Source organism: Cynocephalus volans, chromosome 2, assembly GCF_027409185.1.
Source record: "Cynocephalus volans isolate mCynVol1 chromosome 2, mCynVol1.pri, whole genome shotgun sequence".
In the NCBI taxonomy this organism is placed as follows: domain Eukaryota; kingdom Metazoa; phylum Chordata; class Mammalia; order Dermoptera; family Cynocephalidae; genus Cynocephalus; species Cynocephalus volans.
This window is the reverse complement of record NC_084461.1, coordinates 47,084,691-47,103,309: the sequence shown is the minus strand read 5'-3', so window position 1 is coordinate 47,103,309 and position 18,619 is coordinate 47,084,691. Positions and strand designations below refer to the sequence as shown.

Genomic DNA, 18,619 nt, shown 5'->3' with positions numbered 1-18,619 from the left:
TCTTTCTCTCATCATGGCTTCTCCCTCCTTCATGCATTCTGTAGGTCTCTCCTCCTCTTCCCCTGAGCTCTAGCAGCCCCAGCTTGGCTATTGTTGCTTTTTTATATAGTTGTAAATTGGTTGATTTGTGGGAGAGAGTGATGCTGGGGACCATCTATTCTGCCATCTTGACTGGAACTCCCCTCATTTACTCTCTTTTTAAAGCCACTAGAACCAATCCCATTATTCCAAGAATGGATCAATCCATTCACAAGGGTACAGTCCTCACAATCTAATCACCTCTTCACTGACCTACCTTTCAACTTCCACAATAGGATTCCCCACCCTCTTAACACTGTCACAGTGGGGACCAGTCCTCCAAGACATTAAACTATGGTGGGACACAATTCAATCCATAATACTGTCTTTCCAGTGAATTAGAATAAAATCCAGGTGCCTTATGCAGGGTCGGTATCCCCCATTCCACCTCCCAGAATCAGCCCCTGCCTCCCTCTCCAACTTCATCTCACATCACTCTCCTCCTCTCCTGCTTCATCCATTCACTCACTCAACAGCTATTTATCCAGCCTCTGCTCTAGGCCCTGGGGACACAGCAGTAAAATAGACAACACCCCTGTCCTTGTGGTGGGGATTTGCATTCTAGCGTGACTCCTGTCACAGGCGCCTTCCTTGAACACACTCTCTGCCTCGGTGGCATGGTGCTGGCTGTTCTCCCTCCGTTCTTCTCTCAGAGGCCTGTTAGAACAGTCCCTGCCCCCTTGGTCTCTCTCCGTCACATTACCCTGCATGCGCCCTTCATGGCATGTATCAATCTGGAAATCGTTTGGCTGATTCATGCACATTTATTGTCTGTCTTCCTTTACCACAGTGCAGTTCCTATGAGGGCAAGGATCTTGTTCATTTTGTTCACTTTTGTATCCTCAACACCTATTTGCCTGGAGTGAAGCAGTAGCTCAGTAAACATCTGTTGAATGAATGGATTGACAAATGAATGAGCTAACAGGCAGCAACCAGTGCGTCTGGTGACGGCCCCCAGGCCTAGGGAGCAGGCTTGATTGCCTGCTCCTTCCTGATTGCCTGTGCAGCAGGCAGTCTCCTTCCTGAGTGCCTGTGCTCATCTCTGTCCGCTCTGATTGTTGTTTTGTAGGGAATGACACCACTCCACTGGGCAGCTTTCCACAACCGGCCTCAACACATCCAAATGCTGTTGAAGAAGGGAGCAGACCTCACCCTTGTGGATAAAGACTTTAAAACGGCTCTCCACTGGGCGGTCCAGGTGAGAAATTGGCCAATGGACTTGTCTCAAGTTTAAATGGTGTAAAGCAGTGTTAACAATTTTCTGAGTTTGTCAAAGATGACAGGTGAAATGTCACAGGTACAAGCCCCTGTACCGATATGAAACTTGTATGTATGATAGAGCAAGTAAGACTTACACTTCTCCCCTCCTCTCACATGCAGAGGACCTGCCACTTTGAAGGTTCTGGCTGCATTACTTGTGGAGAAGAAACCCTGCCGAGATGCAGAGGGGGAGGAGTTTCAGAATATCAAGCAAAGCCTGCCTTGGCTGTCACATGTGCACACACACACAAAGACACACACACACACACACACACACACACACACACACACCCCTCTCTTACTCGGTTTCTCTCTCCATCTCAGTGCTTGCTACTGGCTTACAGTGTCCCAGGATAAACCTTCGAAGAATTACTGGGAAAATCCCTTCAAACTCTCTCTTCTTCCTTCCAAATCTTCCACAGCAGAATCATTCCAAGTGATGACTTCTGTACAGAAAAGTGAAAATAGTGGCTCATGATCCTAGGTCACTCTCACAGAAGGGTGTCTCTGTCAGTACACACAACCAAAGAAACCAGAATAGGCCCAAGAAATCTATAGTTCAAAGAAGATAAAACTGAGAATAAGGTGAAAGAAGGCTGGCAGCTAACATGTACCGAAGTGCTTTCTGCTTTCAAGGGGAATGACTAACTCAGAGTTATCTGCTCTCTGATTGAGAGCAGTACTTGCCTCCTTTCAACACACTTGCCAGTCCACTCTGTCCTGATGTCTCTGCACAGACATGCCCGCTGGTCATATCTCTCGGCCCAGTGAATGCACCCTTTCTGAGCTGCTGCAGGGATCTTTGCGAGAGTAGTTTGTGCTGCCCCGACCATGGTTTCGCTCAGTGTTTTCACATGCCACGCACAGCAGAGGTGGGCACCTGGGACTTTCAGGACTGACATATGTGCCCAATGTAAGGGGAAAACAGAAGTGATTTGAAAACTGCTGTATTTGTCCCTCCAACCTCAGCTTCAGTTGCTCTGCACCAGGGCCAGCCTGGGCAAAGCTTGTTTGTGTCCCCTCCACCTGCCCTCAGGACCCTCCTACATACTTTCAGTATCTGATCACCCTTCCTCCCACCCCACCCCCCACCAGTCTCTGCCCAGGGCCCAGTCCCCTGGGGCTGCCTCTGGCTAGTCAGGGGTCACCACTGTAGCAGTAGCCCCAGAGGAACCTGGCTGGGCTCCCAAGAAGTGTCCCATATGTTGGTTCTCAGCTGAGGTGAGTGGCATCAGAATCAAGCATTTTCTGTATATCCACCCACAACACCCCTGTATCCCGATTCCCCAGATCTGGGATGTATGTACATTTTGAAAAGTCTCCCCAAGTGATACTGTCGTGCCTCCTCAGCTCCCCCTTCCTTCACCCCAGCCCCAATGGAGAGCTGCTGCCCCAGACCTGGCCTTGCAGTGGAATCCCCAGCAGTGCTCATGAAATGACAGATTCCCATAGCCCACTCCAGACCTTCTGAGTTGGGCTCCCAGCAGTGGGAACCCCTGTTCTTATCCTCTAAGAGACAGTATGGCGAAATCATAAGAACCACATACTCAACTCAGAAGACCTGAGTTTGCCTTGACAGACCTAGATTTGATCTGAGCAGAGTCACCAACACCTGCTTGGCTTAACTATCAGTGTATTTGGGGGTATAAATGACACCATGCATAGGCAATGTGCTATATGTGATTGGAAGAGATGATCATTTTTATTATGGTTCTGATTTCCCCCAGAAAACCTAGTTGTCATATGCATGCTTTCATATTCTTTCTCTTTATTAAAGGATAGAGCTTTGAACCTGCTACAGAGATTCCAGTCCTGTTTTCATATTAAAATCATCTGAAGAGCTTTAAGACAATACTGATTCCCAGGCCCCAACTCTTAGATTCTCATTCAGTTGTTCTGGGGTGGGACCCAGTATTTTTTTTTTTTTCTCTTAATTTTATTTTGTTGATATACAATGTGGTTGATTATTGTGGCCCTTTACCAAAACCCCCCTCCCTCCTCCCTCTCCCCCCTCCCACCCAACAATGTCCTTTCTGTTTGCTTGTCGTATCAACTTCAAGGAATTGTAGTTGTTACGTCTTCTTCCCCCCCGCCGTCCAGTTTGTGTGTGTGTGTGTGTGTGTGTGTGTGTGTGTGTGTGTGTGTGAATTTATTTATTTATTTTTAGCTCCCACCAATAAGTGAGAACATGTGGTATATCTCTTTCTGTGCCTGACTTGTTTCACTTAATATAATTCTCTCAAGGTACATCCATGTTGTTGCAAATGGCAGTATTTCATTCGTTTTTATAGCTGAGTAATATTCCATTGTGTAGATATACCACATTTTCCGTATCCACTCATCCGATGATGGACATTTGGGCTGGTTCCAACTCTTGGCTATTGTAAAGAGTGCTGCGATGAACATTGGGGAACAGGTATACCTTCGACCTGATGATTTCCATTCCTCTGAGTATATTCCCAGCAGTGGGATAGCTGGGTCATATGGCAGATCTATCTGCAATTGTTTGAGGAACCTCCATACCATTTTCCATAGAAGCTGCACCATTTTGCAGTCCCACCAACAATGTATGAGAGTTCCTTTTTCTCCGCAAACTCACCAGCATTTATCATTCAGAGTCTTTTGGATTTTAGCCATCCTAACTGGGGTGAGATGGTATCTCAGTGTGGTTTTGATTTGCATTTCCCGGATGCTGAGTGATGTTGAGCATTTTTTCATATGTCTGTTGGCCATTTGTATATCTTCCTTAGAGAAATGCCTACTTAGCTCTTTTGCCCATTTTTTTGATTGGGTTGCTTGTTTTCTTCTTGTAAAGTTGTTTGAGTTCCTTATATATTCTGGATATTAATCCTTTGTCAGATGTATATTTTGCAAATATTTTCTCCCACTCTGTTGGTTGTCTTTTAACTCTGTTAATTGTTTCTTTTGCTGTGCAGAAGCTCTTTATTTTGATATAATCCCATTTGTTTATTTTTCCTTTGGTTGCCCGTGCTTTTGGGGTCTTATTCATGAAGTCTGTGTCCAGTCCTATTTCCTGAAGTGTCTCTCCTATATTTTCTTTAAGAAGTTTTATTGTTTCAGGGTGTATATTTAATTCTTTAATCCATTTTGAGTTGACTTTAGTGTATGGTGAAAGGTATGGGTCTAGTTTCATTCTCCTGCATATTTTTTAATTTAAGCCCTATCTTTCCCCCAGGAGATTATAATGTACAGCTAATGTTGAGAACCTCTATGATAAAAGAATTCATATTAATGGGTCCTAATACCTTATTCCTACCTAAGATGTTTGCATTTTGATGATTGCATAAGCCTGACACCTCACTCATTTATTTACTCAATCACTTAATAAATATTTCTTGAGCATCTACTGTGTGTCTGGCATTGATCATCGAAAGATTAACAGGACAGGTCCCTTCCCACACCCCTACAATTATATGCAGTATTGGATGTGTGGGTATGCAAGTATGTTTGTATTCATTTTTCTGAGAAAAAAAGTCTACAACTTTCTTCAATTCCTCTATGAGGATCAGTGACTACTCCCAAAAGGTTAAGAATCACAGCTCTAGAGGAACTGTGAACCCTCTCCCTTCTCTGTGGTTAGCAGTAAAATTCAGAAGTGGTATATTCTGCCCTTTACACTACAAATACTAAGGGTAATCCCAAATGTCAGTTGAAATCATTATTACACTCTCTTTCTTTAGCCTTCTTGTTCATTTATAACACAGGACCAGCATTGTGCTCCCTTTAAAGCTTTTCCACTTGAATGAGTCTATTTCCCGTTGTCATTTATTCCTTTCACTGAATTTCCTGCTTTTCTCTTGGGCCACACAATGAGATCACACTTAAAGCTATATAGTACTTTTAAATAATGAAGCCTCTGTATTTGATCAGACAGCACGGCAGTAAAGATGTGAAACATCAGGCCCACGAAGTAAACTAAGTTCAACTTCTGCTCCCATTTCTCAGGCCCCATGGTAGCTGGTGATCCCCTCCAAGGGCCCGTTGCTCTCGTTCACACTCCCCTATCCATCCAGAAGAACCCCCTGCTTGGCTATATCTGGGCTGACACTGAGCAGAGCCCTAATCCCCAATACAGTCTTCCTAGATGGTATCCCAGCCTCTTAGGGGCATGTTTTCACCTACCTGTGATGACACCAGCTTTTCAGGAGTCTACACAGATGTCTCTCTTTCACCTCATCTCCCTTTCACCTCTCAACCCTGCAAAAGTTAATCCTCAATCCTTTTTTCACTCTCTCTTCCCCAGAGAGCTCATCAGTTCCCATGGCTTCTACTGCTATCTGATTCAGAAGATTCTCAGATCAATATCTCCAGCTCTGACCTCTCTCTTGAACTCTAGAACCACATTTCTGGCTCTACTAGAAATCTCCCCACAATCACCCACAGACACTTCAAACTCAACATGTTCAAACTGAATCCATGGTCTCCCCTTCACATGACATCCCAATCCTCTTGGTAGCTCAAAGCAAAGACTTCCACATGGTCCACGAGTATTCCTTCTTTATCACCCATCACATTCAGTTGGTTATCAAGACCTCTCAATTCTACCTTCTCAGGCTCCTCACCTCGGTCCCCTCATTTTTATCCTCACTGTCCAGGTCAGGGTCCCAGCAAGAAAACGATGACATACTCAGATGGGGGTAATTGAGGATAGATTCACAAAGAGGCTCTTTATTACACAACCCCAGGGCTAGCAACAGCAGGTGGCCATTAGGACCCGTGGGCCTAAAAAGGCATTGGAGGAAAGGATTAGTGAGACACAGCAAAAGCTGTAGCCACAGGAGAGGTCCTGAGACAGTAACTGTAGCCGTTGCTACAATATCCAAACTGCGACCAAGCAGGAAGAGAACTGAGAGATAAATACACCAATCTGTCTTTCCTCCTACATCCACCTCCTGTCATTGCCACACATTGGCCAAACCCAACCAGAAGTCAAAGGAATAGGGAGCCTATTTGATGCAGTCTATACTATGCTGATGGGTGGAAAACAGGATGGAAAAGATGGGGAGTGACCTAGAAGAGCAAATGGAGAAAATTAGGCCCACCCATCATCTCTTCCTTAGACCAAGCTTGCACCATCTCTCACCTGAACAGTGGCAGTCGCTGGTATTCCTACTTTCAGTCCTTCCCTTCTCCAATCTATTCTCACAGCTCTTCCCACAAATGACAATGACATGTACCAACATAGCTGTTATTTCACTAACACAATTGTGGTCACTGTTGGTCCTTGGCTCAAAAACCTTCACTGAGTTCCATTTTGTGGCAAAGAGCAAAGTCCTCAAGCTGGGACCTACTGCTGTGAACAACCACTCCCCACTCCCCGACCTTTCCCCTTCAGCCCACATAGTCTGTTCCAGTCACATCAGAATATTAATAATCCCTCCTCCCCCCGCCCCAATACTCATAGAGACTCATTCTGTCTCCTCCTTGGTCACACTCTTCCATTCAGGTGAAATACTTCTTTCTTCTTATCCCTCAAAACCCAACTAAATGTCACTTTCTCTGTTAAACTCCCTTTCAGAATTATTCCCTCCATGTTCCTTCTAGGACTTGTGTTATAATTAGTGGGGTGCCTGTGTCTTCCTCTTCAGACTGTGTGCTTTAGGACAATGTGCCTTATTCATCTAAATGTCTCTCAACACCTAAAACAGGGCTTTGTGAATCTTAAGTACCCCAAGAGGTGTTCATCGAATTCAGTCTAATAAACTTATCCATCTCAGGCCAATGGGGTTAATGGCTTATAGGGTTCTCTCTATGGAAAAACAATTTTTTAAAATTTTTTTAGAGCAGTTTTAGATTCACAACAAAATTGAGAAAGTACAGAGATATCCCATATATTCCCTGTCCCCCATGTGCACAGCCTTCCCCATTATCAACATCCCCCACTAGAGAGGTACATTTGTTACAAATGATGAGCTTACATTGATACACCATTATCACCTAAAGTCCATAGTTTATATTAGGGTTCATTCTTGATGTTGTACATTCTATGGGTTTTGACAAAGTTATAAAGACACGTAGCTACGATTATAGCATCTTACAGAGCAGTTTCACTGCCCCACAAATCCTCTGTGCTCCCTCTAGTCTTCCCATGCTCCCCTCAAGCCCTGGCAACCACTGATCTTTTTACTGTCTCCACAGCTTTTCCTTTTCCAGAATGTCATGTAGTTGAAATCATGAAGTACTTAGCCTTTTCACATTGGTCTCTTGCACTTAGTAAAAGGCATTTACATTTTCCCCATGTCTTTTCATGGCTTAATAGCACATTTCTTTTTAGCACTGAATAATATTCCATTGTCTGGATGGACCACAGTTTATTTATCCATTCACCTACCAAAGGACATCTTGATTGCTTCCAAGTTTTGGCAATTATGGATAAACTGCTATAAACACCAGTGTGCATGTTTTTGTGTAGACATAAGTTTTCAACTCCTCTGGCTAATTATCAACAAGTGTAGTTGCTGGAACATATGGTAAGAGTATGTTTAGTTTTATAAGAAACCATCAAACTGTCTCCCAAAGTGACTGTACCATTTTGCATTCCCACCAGCAATGAATGAGAGTTCCTTTGAGAGTTTAGCTTCATTGATTTTTTTCTATTGATTTTCTGCTTTCAATTTCATTGCTTTCTGCTCTAATTTTTAATTTTATTTTTATTTTGCTTACTTTGGAATTAATGTGCTCTTCTTTTTCGAGTTTCCTAAGGTGGAAACTTAGATGATTTATTTTAGATCTTTCTTTTTTCTAATATATGCACTCAATGCTATAAATTTCATGTATTTCTCTTTGTGGTTCTATCAGTTTTTGACTCATATTTTGAGGTTCTATTGTTGGGTGCATAAGGATTATTACATCTTCTTGGAGAATTGACACCTTTAAATCATTACATAATAACTCTCTTTATCCATAATAATTTTCCTTGCTTTAAAGTTTGCCCTATCTAAAATTAATGATATAGCTTCTCCTGCTTTCTTTTTCTTAGTGTTCGCAATGGAAAATTTTTCTCCATTCATCTACTTTTACTCCATATGTGTCTTTGTATTTAAAGTAGGTTGGACAACATACATTTGGGTCTTGTTTTTTGATCCACTCTGACAATCTCTGTCTTTTAATTGTACATTTAGACCATTAACGTTCAAAATGATTATTGATATAGTTAGATTAATATGGACCATATTTGTTACTGTTTTATATTTATTTCCCTTTATCTTTGTTCCTATTTTTTCTTCTACTCTTTTTTCTATCTTTTGTGATTTTAATTAGCCTTTTATATTATTTCATTTTCTCTCTTATCTTAGTATATTAGTTATACTTTTTTTTTTACTTTTTAGTACTTGCTCTAGAGTGTGCAAAACACAGTTACAACTAATTCAAATTCACTTCCAAATAACAATATACCATTCTCAGACAGTGTGAGTACTTTATAACAACAAAATAATCCTAATTCCTCCCATTCCTTGTATAATTGCTGTCATTCATTTCACTTATATAAAGGCATTTATAAGCATATATATGTGTATATGTATATAAAGGTATATGAATAAGCATCATAATTAAATATATTGTTGATATTATTATTTTGAACAAACAGTTATCTGTTAAGCCAATTAACAATAAGAAAAAAGTTTTTATTTTACGTTCTCTTATTCCTGCTTCAGTGCTCTTCTTTGCTTAACGTAGATCAGAGTTTCTGACCTATATTATTTTCTTCTCTCTAAGGAACCTCTTTCAATACTTATTGCAAGGCAGGTCTACTGGCAGAAAATTCCTCCAATTTTTGTTTATCTGAGAAAATATTTATTTCTTCATTTTTGAAGGATAATTTCACAGGGTACAGAATTCTATATTGGTGGGGTCTTTTCTCTCAACACTTTAAATATTTCACTCCACTCTCTCGCTGCATAGTTTCCAAGGAAAAATCAGACATAATTCTTATCTTTGCTCCTCTATAAGTAAAGTGTTTTTTTTCCTCTGACTTCTTTCAGGATTTTTTTCTTTATCTTTGATTTTCTGTAGTTTGAAAATAATATGCCTAAGTGTAGGGATTTGGGCATTTATTCCGCTGGTGTTCTCTGAGCTTTCAGGTCTAACATTAATTTGGGATAATTCTCAGTCATTAACATTGTTTCAAATATTTCTTCTGTTCAATTTTCTCTTTCTTCTCATTCTAGTATTCCTATTTCCTGCATATTATACCTTTTGTAATTGTCCTACAGTTCTTGGATGTTCTGCTCTGGTTTGTTTGTTGTTTGTTTGTTTGTTGTTGTTATTGTCTTTGTTCTCTCTGTTCTTCCGTTTTGAAGGTTTCCATGGAGATACCCTCAAGCTCAGAGATTCTTTGCTCAGCTATGTCCATTCTACTAATAAGCCCAACAAAGGCATTCCTCATTTCTGTTACAGTGTTTTTGGTCTCTAGCATCACTTTTTGGTTCTTTCTTAGGAGTTTTATCACTCTGCTTACATTGCCCATTTTTCTTGCGTGTTGTCTACTTGATCCACTAGAGTCCTTAGCATATTAATTATAGTTGTTTTTAATTACCGTTCTGATAATTCCAACATGCCTGCCATGTCTGGTTCTGATGCCTACTCTGTCTCTTCAAACTTTTTGCCTTTTAATATGCCTTGTAATTTTTCTCGGTAGCCAGAAATGATGTATGGGGTAAAAAGAACTTGTGTAAATAGGCCTTTAGTAATGTGGTGGTCAGGTGTCGGGGGAGGGAAGCATTCTATAGACCTTCGATTAGGTTTCTGTCTTTTAGTGAGCTTGTGCCTCTGGACTGTGAACTTCAAAAGTGTTTCTCAAGGTTTTTTCTCCCCCATTATGTGGGAGAGGATGGCTAAAGTGGGCTGGAATTGGGAATTTCCCTTGTCCCAGGTCAGTTAGGCTCTTAGAAAACCCCAGCAGTTTAGGCTCTGGTTAACTAGTTTCTCCTGAGGGAAGATCTTCTTAAGAACAGAGCACTGGTGCATTTCAAAATTATTCCTTTTCTCCTCCCCCTGCCAGAAGCCCATGGTGATTTTTCTCTTACTGTGAGAACCTGGAGGTAAAACTACTGGAAGTAAAACTTACAAAAGCATGCCTGTCCCCTAACCACCACTACCGTGGAGCTTGTAACTTTCAGACTTGTCCACACTGAGCCCTCAGCAGTTCATCAGCTACAGTTTATGTTTTCCTACCGAGGCCATGTTTCCCGCAGAAGTTTCTGCTCTGGTATGTTGTGAATTTCTGTACCTGCCTGTCTGTCTCTCCAGTATGGGGGGCAGCAGATTGCCTTGTGCTGTAGATTGAATGTCCCCCCAAGACTCATTGAAACAATTCCCACTATGACCGTGTTAAGAAGGTGGAAAATCCTATTACGATAATTAAAAGGTGGGGCCTTGAAGAGGTGATTAGATTGTGAGAACTATGACCTGGTGAATGGATTGATCCATCCGTGGAGTAATGGGTGTGGTTCTGATGGCTTTAAAGGGAGAGTGAGTGAGAAGTTAGCTCTCTCGCTGGGCCATTTTGCCATGTGATGCCCTGCATTGCTATAGAGTCACCACCAAGAACAAGGCCCTCCCTCACCAGATGTGCCCCCGGACTGTGGACTTCCCAGCCTCCAAAACTTTAAAGAAATAAATTTCATTTTCTTATAAATTACCCAGTTTCAGGTATTCTCTGATAAGCAATGGAAACAGGATAATACACCCTGTGACCTCACTTCTGTTATGGAACTAAAAAGCATTCAGGAATAACGTTGTCAGAATAACATTCAGCCTTCCAGAAGTATAATGCCTTAATACCAAGGAGTTTTTCCAACAACAGAAATTCTACGCATCAGGGCAGGTCAGTCAGAGGGATGAATATCTACTGCCCCTCAATTTTCATCACTAGCTCCCTCCCCCACTTCCAGGAAATATGTTTATTTGGGATCTTTCTCAGGAGTACTTTTCTTTCAACATACTTTTCAAAGAAGCATGGAAGGAAAAAACTGCATTAATATGAAACAACTATTTCGTGTTTGTTTATTCAGTATATGGTTATGTGGTTGAGGAAATTACACACACACACACACACACACACACACACAAACTCTTGGAGCTCTTAAATATAACCTTCAAGCCCCAAATGCCTGAGACTAATTTGGTCCAGCATGTAATCCTCCCTTTTCCTGTGCTGGCCAAGACATTCTCTCTCTCTCTCTCTCTCTCTCTCTCTCTCTCTCTCTCTCTCTCTCTCTCTCACACACACACACACACACACACACACACACAGTAGCACAGTAGATCTGTGGTCAACTGTTTGAACTGTGTCAAAAATCCTGCAAATATACTTCAACTCTAAATATCTGCAGAATGCCAGGGGATAATTATAAATACCACATACCAGTGGATCCAGTTCATTAAGTGAAAGAAACTTAGACTGGAAGAGACCACATAGGTCATTTAATTCAACCCTTTAGTTCCCAGGTGGAGAAAGGGAGGTTTCCCTTGCCAGTCCCCACCTAGAAACCCAGGCCACATAACTCCCAGTGCTTGATGAGAGGATGATTACAAAGCCACATAAGCCCAGAGTAAACAAAGAGAGAGTCAAGTTTATAAATTCAACCCCCCTAACCCTGACAGCAAAGACTAGGAAGCTGGAGCCTTGAAGAGGAGCTAATTTAAAGTGGCCTTCATATGTCAGCTCCCCAATGCTCAGTTGTAGAGAGGAAGGGGGTGAGGAAGAATGAGGGACAATAAGGACTCAGGAGTAAATACAAACAGAGAAAGAAGAGCAAAGATAGCAAAAGGAGGGGGATAATAAGAAGACAGAGAAACCAATAAGGATGAGTAAAATTTTGGCTTTGTGAGGCTTGTTTGACTCATTTATTTATTTATTCGTTGCTCAGCAAATATTTATTGAGAGCTACTCTTTGCTAGGCTCCATTTCAGCAGAAAGATTCCCACTCATAGGTTTAGCAGGGACAATGCAGAGATATCCGGGAGGCTTCATCTTGCCAGACAGCTGGCAGCAGAAGCCAGACCCTTTCCACACACTAACACAACAAGAATGGAGATGTTTTCTTCCATGGTAAGCATTAGTACATCTATGGAATGAAGTCGTTCAGCAGCTGAGGGCCAGAGGCCACCATGCCTCCACTGCTCTCACCATTTCCATTTTCCACTTGCTGTCCAGGAGAGTCAAACCCAGGCTTTGGGTTTGGCAGCCTCTGGAGTCCAGGCCAAACAAAAAGTCTAGGTCCAAAGGGGCTAACCATGAAGAGGGCCCATACTCCTCTAGACCATGGATATTGAACACCTTTCTTCCTCTGGTTACCCCCAAACCCTCAACTCTCAAACTGCGTAGACTCATAGATCTTCCTGCTATCTCCCTTCCAGTCTAACATGTCTGGCTCCAGCTGAACTGATGGGCCAGAGTAGTCTTCTCACATCATAAAACCATCTTGCCCTTTTAAGAGGGCAAAAATAAAGCACAGAAGCTAAAGCACTGAACTCTGCTTTATACAGTCACCATCACAAAACAAGCGATATAAACATATCCCAACATTCAAGAGAAGGGAGGAGATTGGGGTTCTCTCCAAGAGGAAGCCACCATAGAACTAATTCTCCAGACATATGTTAACAGATAACCAACTAGTCCTAAATTTCCCACTACACTCCTTCAAAGGTCACCTAGAATAAAGAGGGTCCACAATCTGGATACTGGAATCTTGTTTTTTTATCAGTCTGCCTGATGCAAAATCATTACACATTAATTCAACTTTTTTCTTGACAAGGCTTCTTATAAGTCATGAGTCCCCATTTCTTCTCCCTCATGAGGAGTAAAGGAAAAAAACTAGGACTCAAATAGTTCCCAGTAGTTTTCAGAGTACATCAAGGCAATGTTATAGATTATCCGCGAACAAAAACGAAGCAAGTAAATACAACAAAAACAAATAAACAAACCCACAATTGTCATCTGGTAGCCAATGTAGAATTGTAGAGCTCCATAAGAATAGGATATGTACGATATTGTTACTTCCCCTATTTAATAACATTCCCACCAAATGTAAACCCATCCTTTATTTTTCCTAAAGGCCCATCTGGGCAATTTCCCCATTTCTTCTCTCCTGGTGCTTCCAGGACAGATCCCCTCCCTGGCCTCCCAGTCTGAGCCTACCTTTGGCTGACACCCAGTCTGGATTGTTAAAACAGGGATGCTGTCACCAGGAGACCACTGATCCAGAGCCTTGGCTTACAAACCAGTGCTCTCTCGGGCTCCCTCAAATTCTCATGAGGGTGGACCATGGCAACCTTCCTAGGAGAAGCTTTTAAAGTACCTAACGTTTAACTCTAAGCAAGGCCTCAATTGGCAAGGGATGCATCCCTGCTGCTAGTGTTGCAGGTCTAAACAGCAGTTCTCACTTTATGTTGCCCCAGTATGAACATGCAGGATCAAGTAAATAGACCACTCTTTTCATTGGAGACAGAATGGTGTAGTGGCAAAGCACAAGGACTCTGCAGATAGACTGTCAACACTGGCTCTGCTCATTCTTATCTGTGACCTTGAGCAAATTATTTAACCCCTCTGTGCCTTTGATTTCTCCTCTACGATGTGGGGATAATAATAGTACCTACCTGTGGGATTGTTGTCAGGATTAAATGAGTTAGTACGTGCCACAGCTTAGAAAGGGGCCAGGCACAACGTGTTCATTCAACAAATACAAATGGTTATCACCATTTTTACTGGGAGGATCTTCTTATAAAGAAAAGGAAAATACAAATGATCGCGTTATAAGTGAGATCTAGGTACAGAGGCAAAGGAATCTTCTGGAAAATTCAGGACAAAAGACATTTTGGAAGGAAAGGGTAAGGAGTGGGAGTCTTCACTTACCTAGAAAAGCTGACTCTAGTATTCCAGCTCACCAGAGATCTACTACCTGGGACTGGCTGGTCAGGATTCCCAAAGAGGCAGACTCAAGGGTCCTGACAGCAGCCCCTATCTCAGTTTACCATTTCACAATGACTCCTCCCAAGAGTCAGGTGAGGAGGGAGGGAGAGAAAGTGTGAAGGGGTTTTGTTTTTTCTATCTGTGATTAATGCTTCATCTTCCACAAAGAGGGGAAACTTTGACTGGGTGCTTTGCCCTCTGAATCACCTTAGCATCCTAAATTCCTTTACTCTTCTGGGAAATTGTAAGCAAAAGAAATTTATGAAGCCAACCCTTTTTTTTTGCTTCTGTTTTCCTTCTCGAATGGCTAGTGCTTTTAAAGAAAAGTGTCTCTTGACTATTTAAAATGTATTTCAGATCCCTTCAAAATGTGTGTAATTATCAGCAAGTGGAAAAAATCTTAGAAAAGTTGATAAAATGCGCATGAGAGCTTAGGTGCGTCCAGTGTAACAGTCTCCTGATGACTGGCATGCCATAGAACTTAAAAAACTGATCAAAGTTATTTAAAAGTCTTTGTTACACAAGGAAGGATGGAGTGGGGAAGAGGGAAGGTAAGGGGAAGAAAAGGAAAAAGTGTGTAGGTAGGGACGGCTTTATGGTTATGCAACCAGTACAGCCATCAAGGGCCCGGTGCTCAGAAGAGGACCCTGTGTAATGTTCTATGGTCACCATCCAGAAATTCTTACTGTTACTGGACTCAGGTCCAGCTGCCCACCCCCTTGAGAAGGAAAGAAAAAAAACTCAGAAATCAAATGGTTGGTGTTAGAAGAGCAGGTGTATTCAGCGGAAGGAGATGGTAGACTATCCCATCTCAAAGATTTACATTTACTGAGAGGTTCTTAAAGAAAGGCTTGAGGGAATGGAATGTGGGAGGTGAAAAGCAGGAGAGCAGGAGATGTGAGTTACGAGGGGTCTGTTTCTATGGGTCGAGTACAAGGTCTTACCAAGGCCTCCTCTGGTTTCTGTTGTCATCTTTGCTGTTATCTCAGGACCTGAAAGATTCTGAGTAGCACCAGTATACTTGGCGGCTGCCCAAGGTCTGCTTTAGTCATTTGGCCTTAATCATTTCTCAAAACCCTACAAGTTTCAAAGAAAGAACTGTTAGCTTTGCAGAGTACTAATTAGGTTCTCGGCCTTGTTTTCCTACTTATTAGCAAGTGAGATAAGAAAGTCAGGGGATGGGAAGAAAGAGTGGAGAGAAAAAAACTGTCCTTTTTAAAATCCTCCCCCACTCTGCAGCAGAGGTAGCTTTAGGTCCCAACATGGCTTCAGTCCTGCTCACTTCAACATTACTTTATCTTTGAATTTGTTTTGTAAATGAAATCTGATAGGACAACGGAGCCCCTGCTCACACAGTTCTGCCTCCCAGCCTTTCTGGAGCAGATTTACAGCCCTCTGCTCCTTCGTCCCCCTACCACCCCTCCCCCAGCAACCGCTGCCTCCCTCTGCTCCTAGCAGGGGCCTGGGCACAGATTCTGGGAGGGTCAGGGTCAAGCATGTGCCCAGTCACAAGGCAGGGGCCAGGCACCTGCAAGATTCTGTATTCATGCTGAGAATCCCTAGCGCAAGAGAGTGTGACATTATATAGAAAATAAAAAACACCATGACAGGTCAAGAGAGACACCAAGAAGGAAGGGAATGAGCTTTATTCCTGCATCATTGTGCCCCCAGTCAGTACTCATCCTAGTCATTTCTTTAACAATAAAATGAACTCTGCAAGTTTCTTTATAGCAAATTGGGAAGCAAAATGAACATACCTAATGAGCAAGTTGTCTAGGTGGCCCATCCATCATGCTGGCTCTGATGTCAGTCAATTATACCTGTATTTAAGTCCATCCTTAGTTCACTAATTATGGAAGGCAATTTAGCTCTTATGGGAGACAAAATCCCTGCGGTGACTTGAGATAAGTGGAAATTAGTTTGAGGGTGTATGTAGAATTTATTTATTTTCATTTTTTCTTTTTTTTTCCTCTTTTTCTCTTTTTTTTTTTTTTTTTTCTGTTGCATTTTTTACTTTGCATTTTTATCTTAACATGCGTATGCATAGCCAGGGAAGAGCACCAGATTGTACATAATGGGTTTCCTTTGACTCTATATTCCAGAGTGGAAATAGAATTCTGTGTTCCATCATTCTGAGCCATCACCAGGGCCCATCCATAATCAACCATGACGATGAGAGCGGGAAGACATGTGTACACATCGCCGCGGCAGCAGGTTTCAGCGACATTATTAACGAACTGGCAAGAGTCCCTGAGTGTAACCTGCAGGCTCTGGATGTGGATGACAGGTATCCATGGCAACTCAGAAAGTGCTGGGAACTACCAGTCGTCTTCCCCGAATGTTAATCTTAAAATAAAAAAAGATGTTTAAGGAGTTATCCTATATGACTATATCCTTATTTCCAGTAATACACATGTGCTTGTGACAAAAATTGCTCTATTTTAGTGAGGGGAGGGAAAATCATTGTTATGGAGAGAGACGCTGTGACTGTACAGTACTGTCAGATTTTCCGCTTTTTGCTAAATGTTCTGTGTTCTCAGAAGGCTTTCCGTATTTCAGCTTCCTGCTATATGCCCTTTTTGTTCTTTAAGGTAGGTTTTCTTTTCTTTCTTCATTCCTGGATTATGTCATAAGGTCAACAATTTCTTGTTATCCAGAGAAGAGAATAATAGGAGTTTTGTATTCAGAACTATTGGGCTCCTAGAAGTAGATGGGACCTTATCAGTTTTTTGGGGGTTTTTTTTATTTTTTTTTTGTTTTCAGTCACTAAAGATCTATTGGCTAGAAAAGGAATCTGGGTCCAGAAAGTCAAAAAGACTTATCTCAGAGCTAGTTAGCAACTAAATGAAGATTTGTAGCCCTGTCTTCCAGACTTAAAGCTTTTCAACTACAATGTCCTGCTTATCTAACCTTTGTTTTGGCTGGGCATTGAGTCAGTGGAAATGTAGGAAAAATATAACAACAGATAAGACTATTGAAAATATGTATAAGCCTTGGGCACTATGTTTGGTTTTGTTTGTTTCTTTTTACCCTCTTCTATTAAAATGAAAAATTAGCCACCTATTTATAATGATTTTAAATGCCCCAAGAAAGTACCTCCTACTCACTGATACCTGAAATTCTTTTAACAAGGGGAAAACTTCTTGGGTTCCACATAAGTCTCAGAAGCTGGAGGTGGTTCACGTGATGACTTTAATTAAAATTAGAATATAAATCATTGAAACTAGACTTTTTCCTAAGAGCAGGTGTTGATCCTGAGCAGTTGAGAAAGTAGCACTTTAGTCACGCGAGGAGAAAAGGCGAGTGATTCATAAAGGGAAGAAAAGAACAAATTTCAGAAAGGACAGCTAAAGGGAAGTTTGCCTACTTCAAAATACCCCTAGAAACTGCTCTGAACAGAATGTTTCCCATTTTGCAGTGCCACACACATAGCAAAGAAAATTTAGTTCCCCAGGCCTCAGGGAAGAAGGTAAAACCAAGGGGGGAAAAAAAAAGTACAAAAGTTAGAGTCATAAGAGAGTCAAAAGAACATAATAAGTTCCCAGATATTAAAAATACATCATTAATCTATGATATTTAAAACATTGTGTAGGGCTGGCTGGTTGCTCATTTGGTTAGAGTGCAGTGTTACAACACCAAGGTCAAGGATTTGGATCCCAGTACCAGCCAGCTGCAGAAAAAAAAAAAAAACATTGTGGTACTCACCTAAGATTAATGTCACAGAACATATAACCCGGAAGCAGCATATGTAGCTTAAATGTCCCAAATTTCTTCAGTCTATGAGGTCACAATTCACTTTAATACACAACTCATCTATCTTCAGGGAGGACAGTCTTTTATCAAGTTCCCCTCTCCACGTATTTCTGGGAATTCTCTGGGGAATGTTGACATGTTTCATAAATCACCCCTTGGCTACAGATGCCTCAGCCGATGCTGCTTCCTTTTATTCATTGTCTGTCATTCAGAGGCCACCACATCAGTCCACTGCTCATCTCTGCTGCATTTCTTCTGAATCATGGGCTCTGACCTTTAGCTCCCCACTGTGATAGCTGAGACCAGTCTTCTGTCTGTAAGGCTATCCTGAAGCTTAAAGATAAGAAAGGAATTACAGCTCACACAACTTGAAATTGGGTACTAGAGATTCTCCACAAAAGCCCTAAGTATATTAGTTATAGCATATAGAGGTTATCCATATTCTCTCCTCATTTCTCAACAAAACAATTGAAATTATCCCCCTGTTCTTCTGGACCTCTTCCATGCTGATGGTCAGATGAAGTAAAATAGTTGGTCTTGGCAATTGTTGTAAAGGAGTATTTCACAAAGCTTCAAAGTGAATTGTTACTTGAT

At 41.7% G+C, this 18,619-nt stretch overlaps 1 protein-coding gene across 1 annotated transcript in view; it reads left to right on the top strand.

Annotated features, from left to right (window-relative positions):
• ANKRD55 (ankyrin repeat domain 55) overlaps nucleotides 1-18,619 on the top strand; it is an 80,060-nt gene that overhangs the window by 31,712 nt on the left and 29,729 nt on the right. Inside the window, exons 5-6 of the mRNA XM_063087850.1 lie at nucleotides 1,148-1,276; nucleotides 16,375-16,559. Of these exons, the coding sequence (XP_062943920.1) occupies nucleotides 1,148-1,276; nucleotides 16,375-16,559 (314 nt within the window). The remainder of the gene's footprint in view (nucleotides 1-1,147; nucleotides 1,277-16,374; nucleotides 16,560-18,619) is intronic.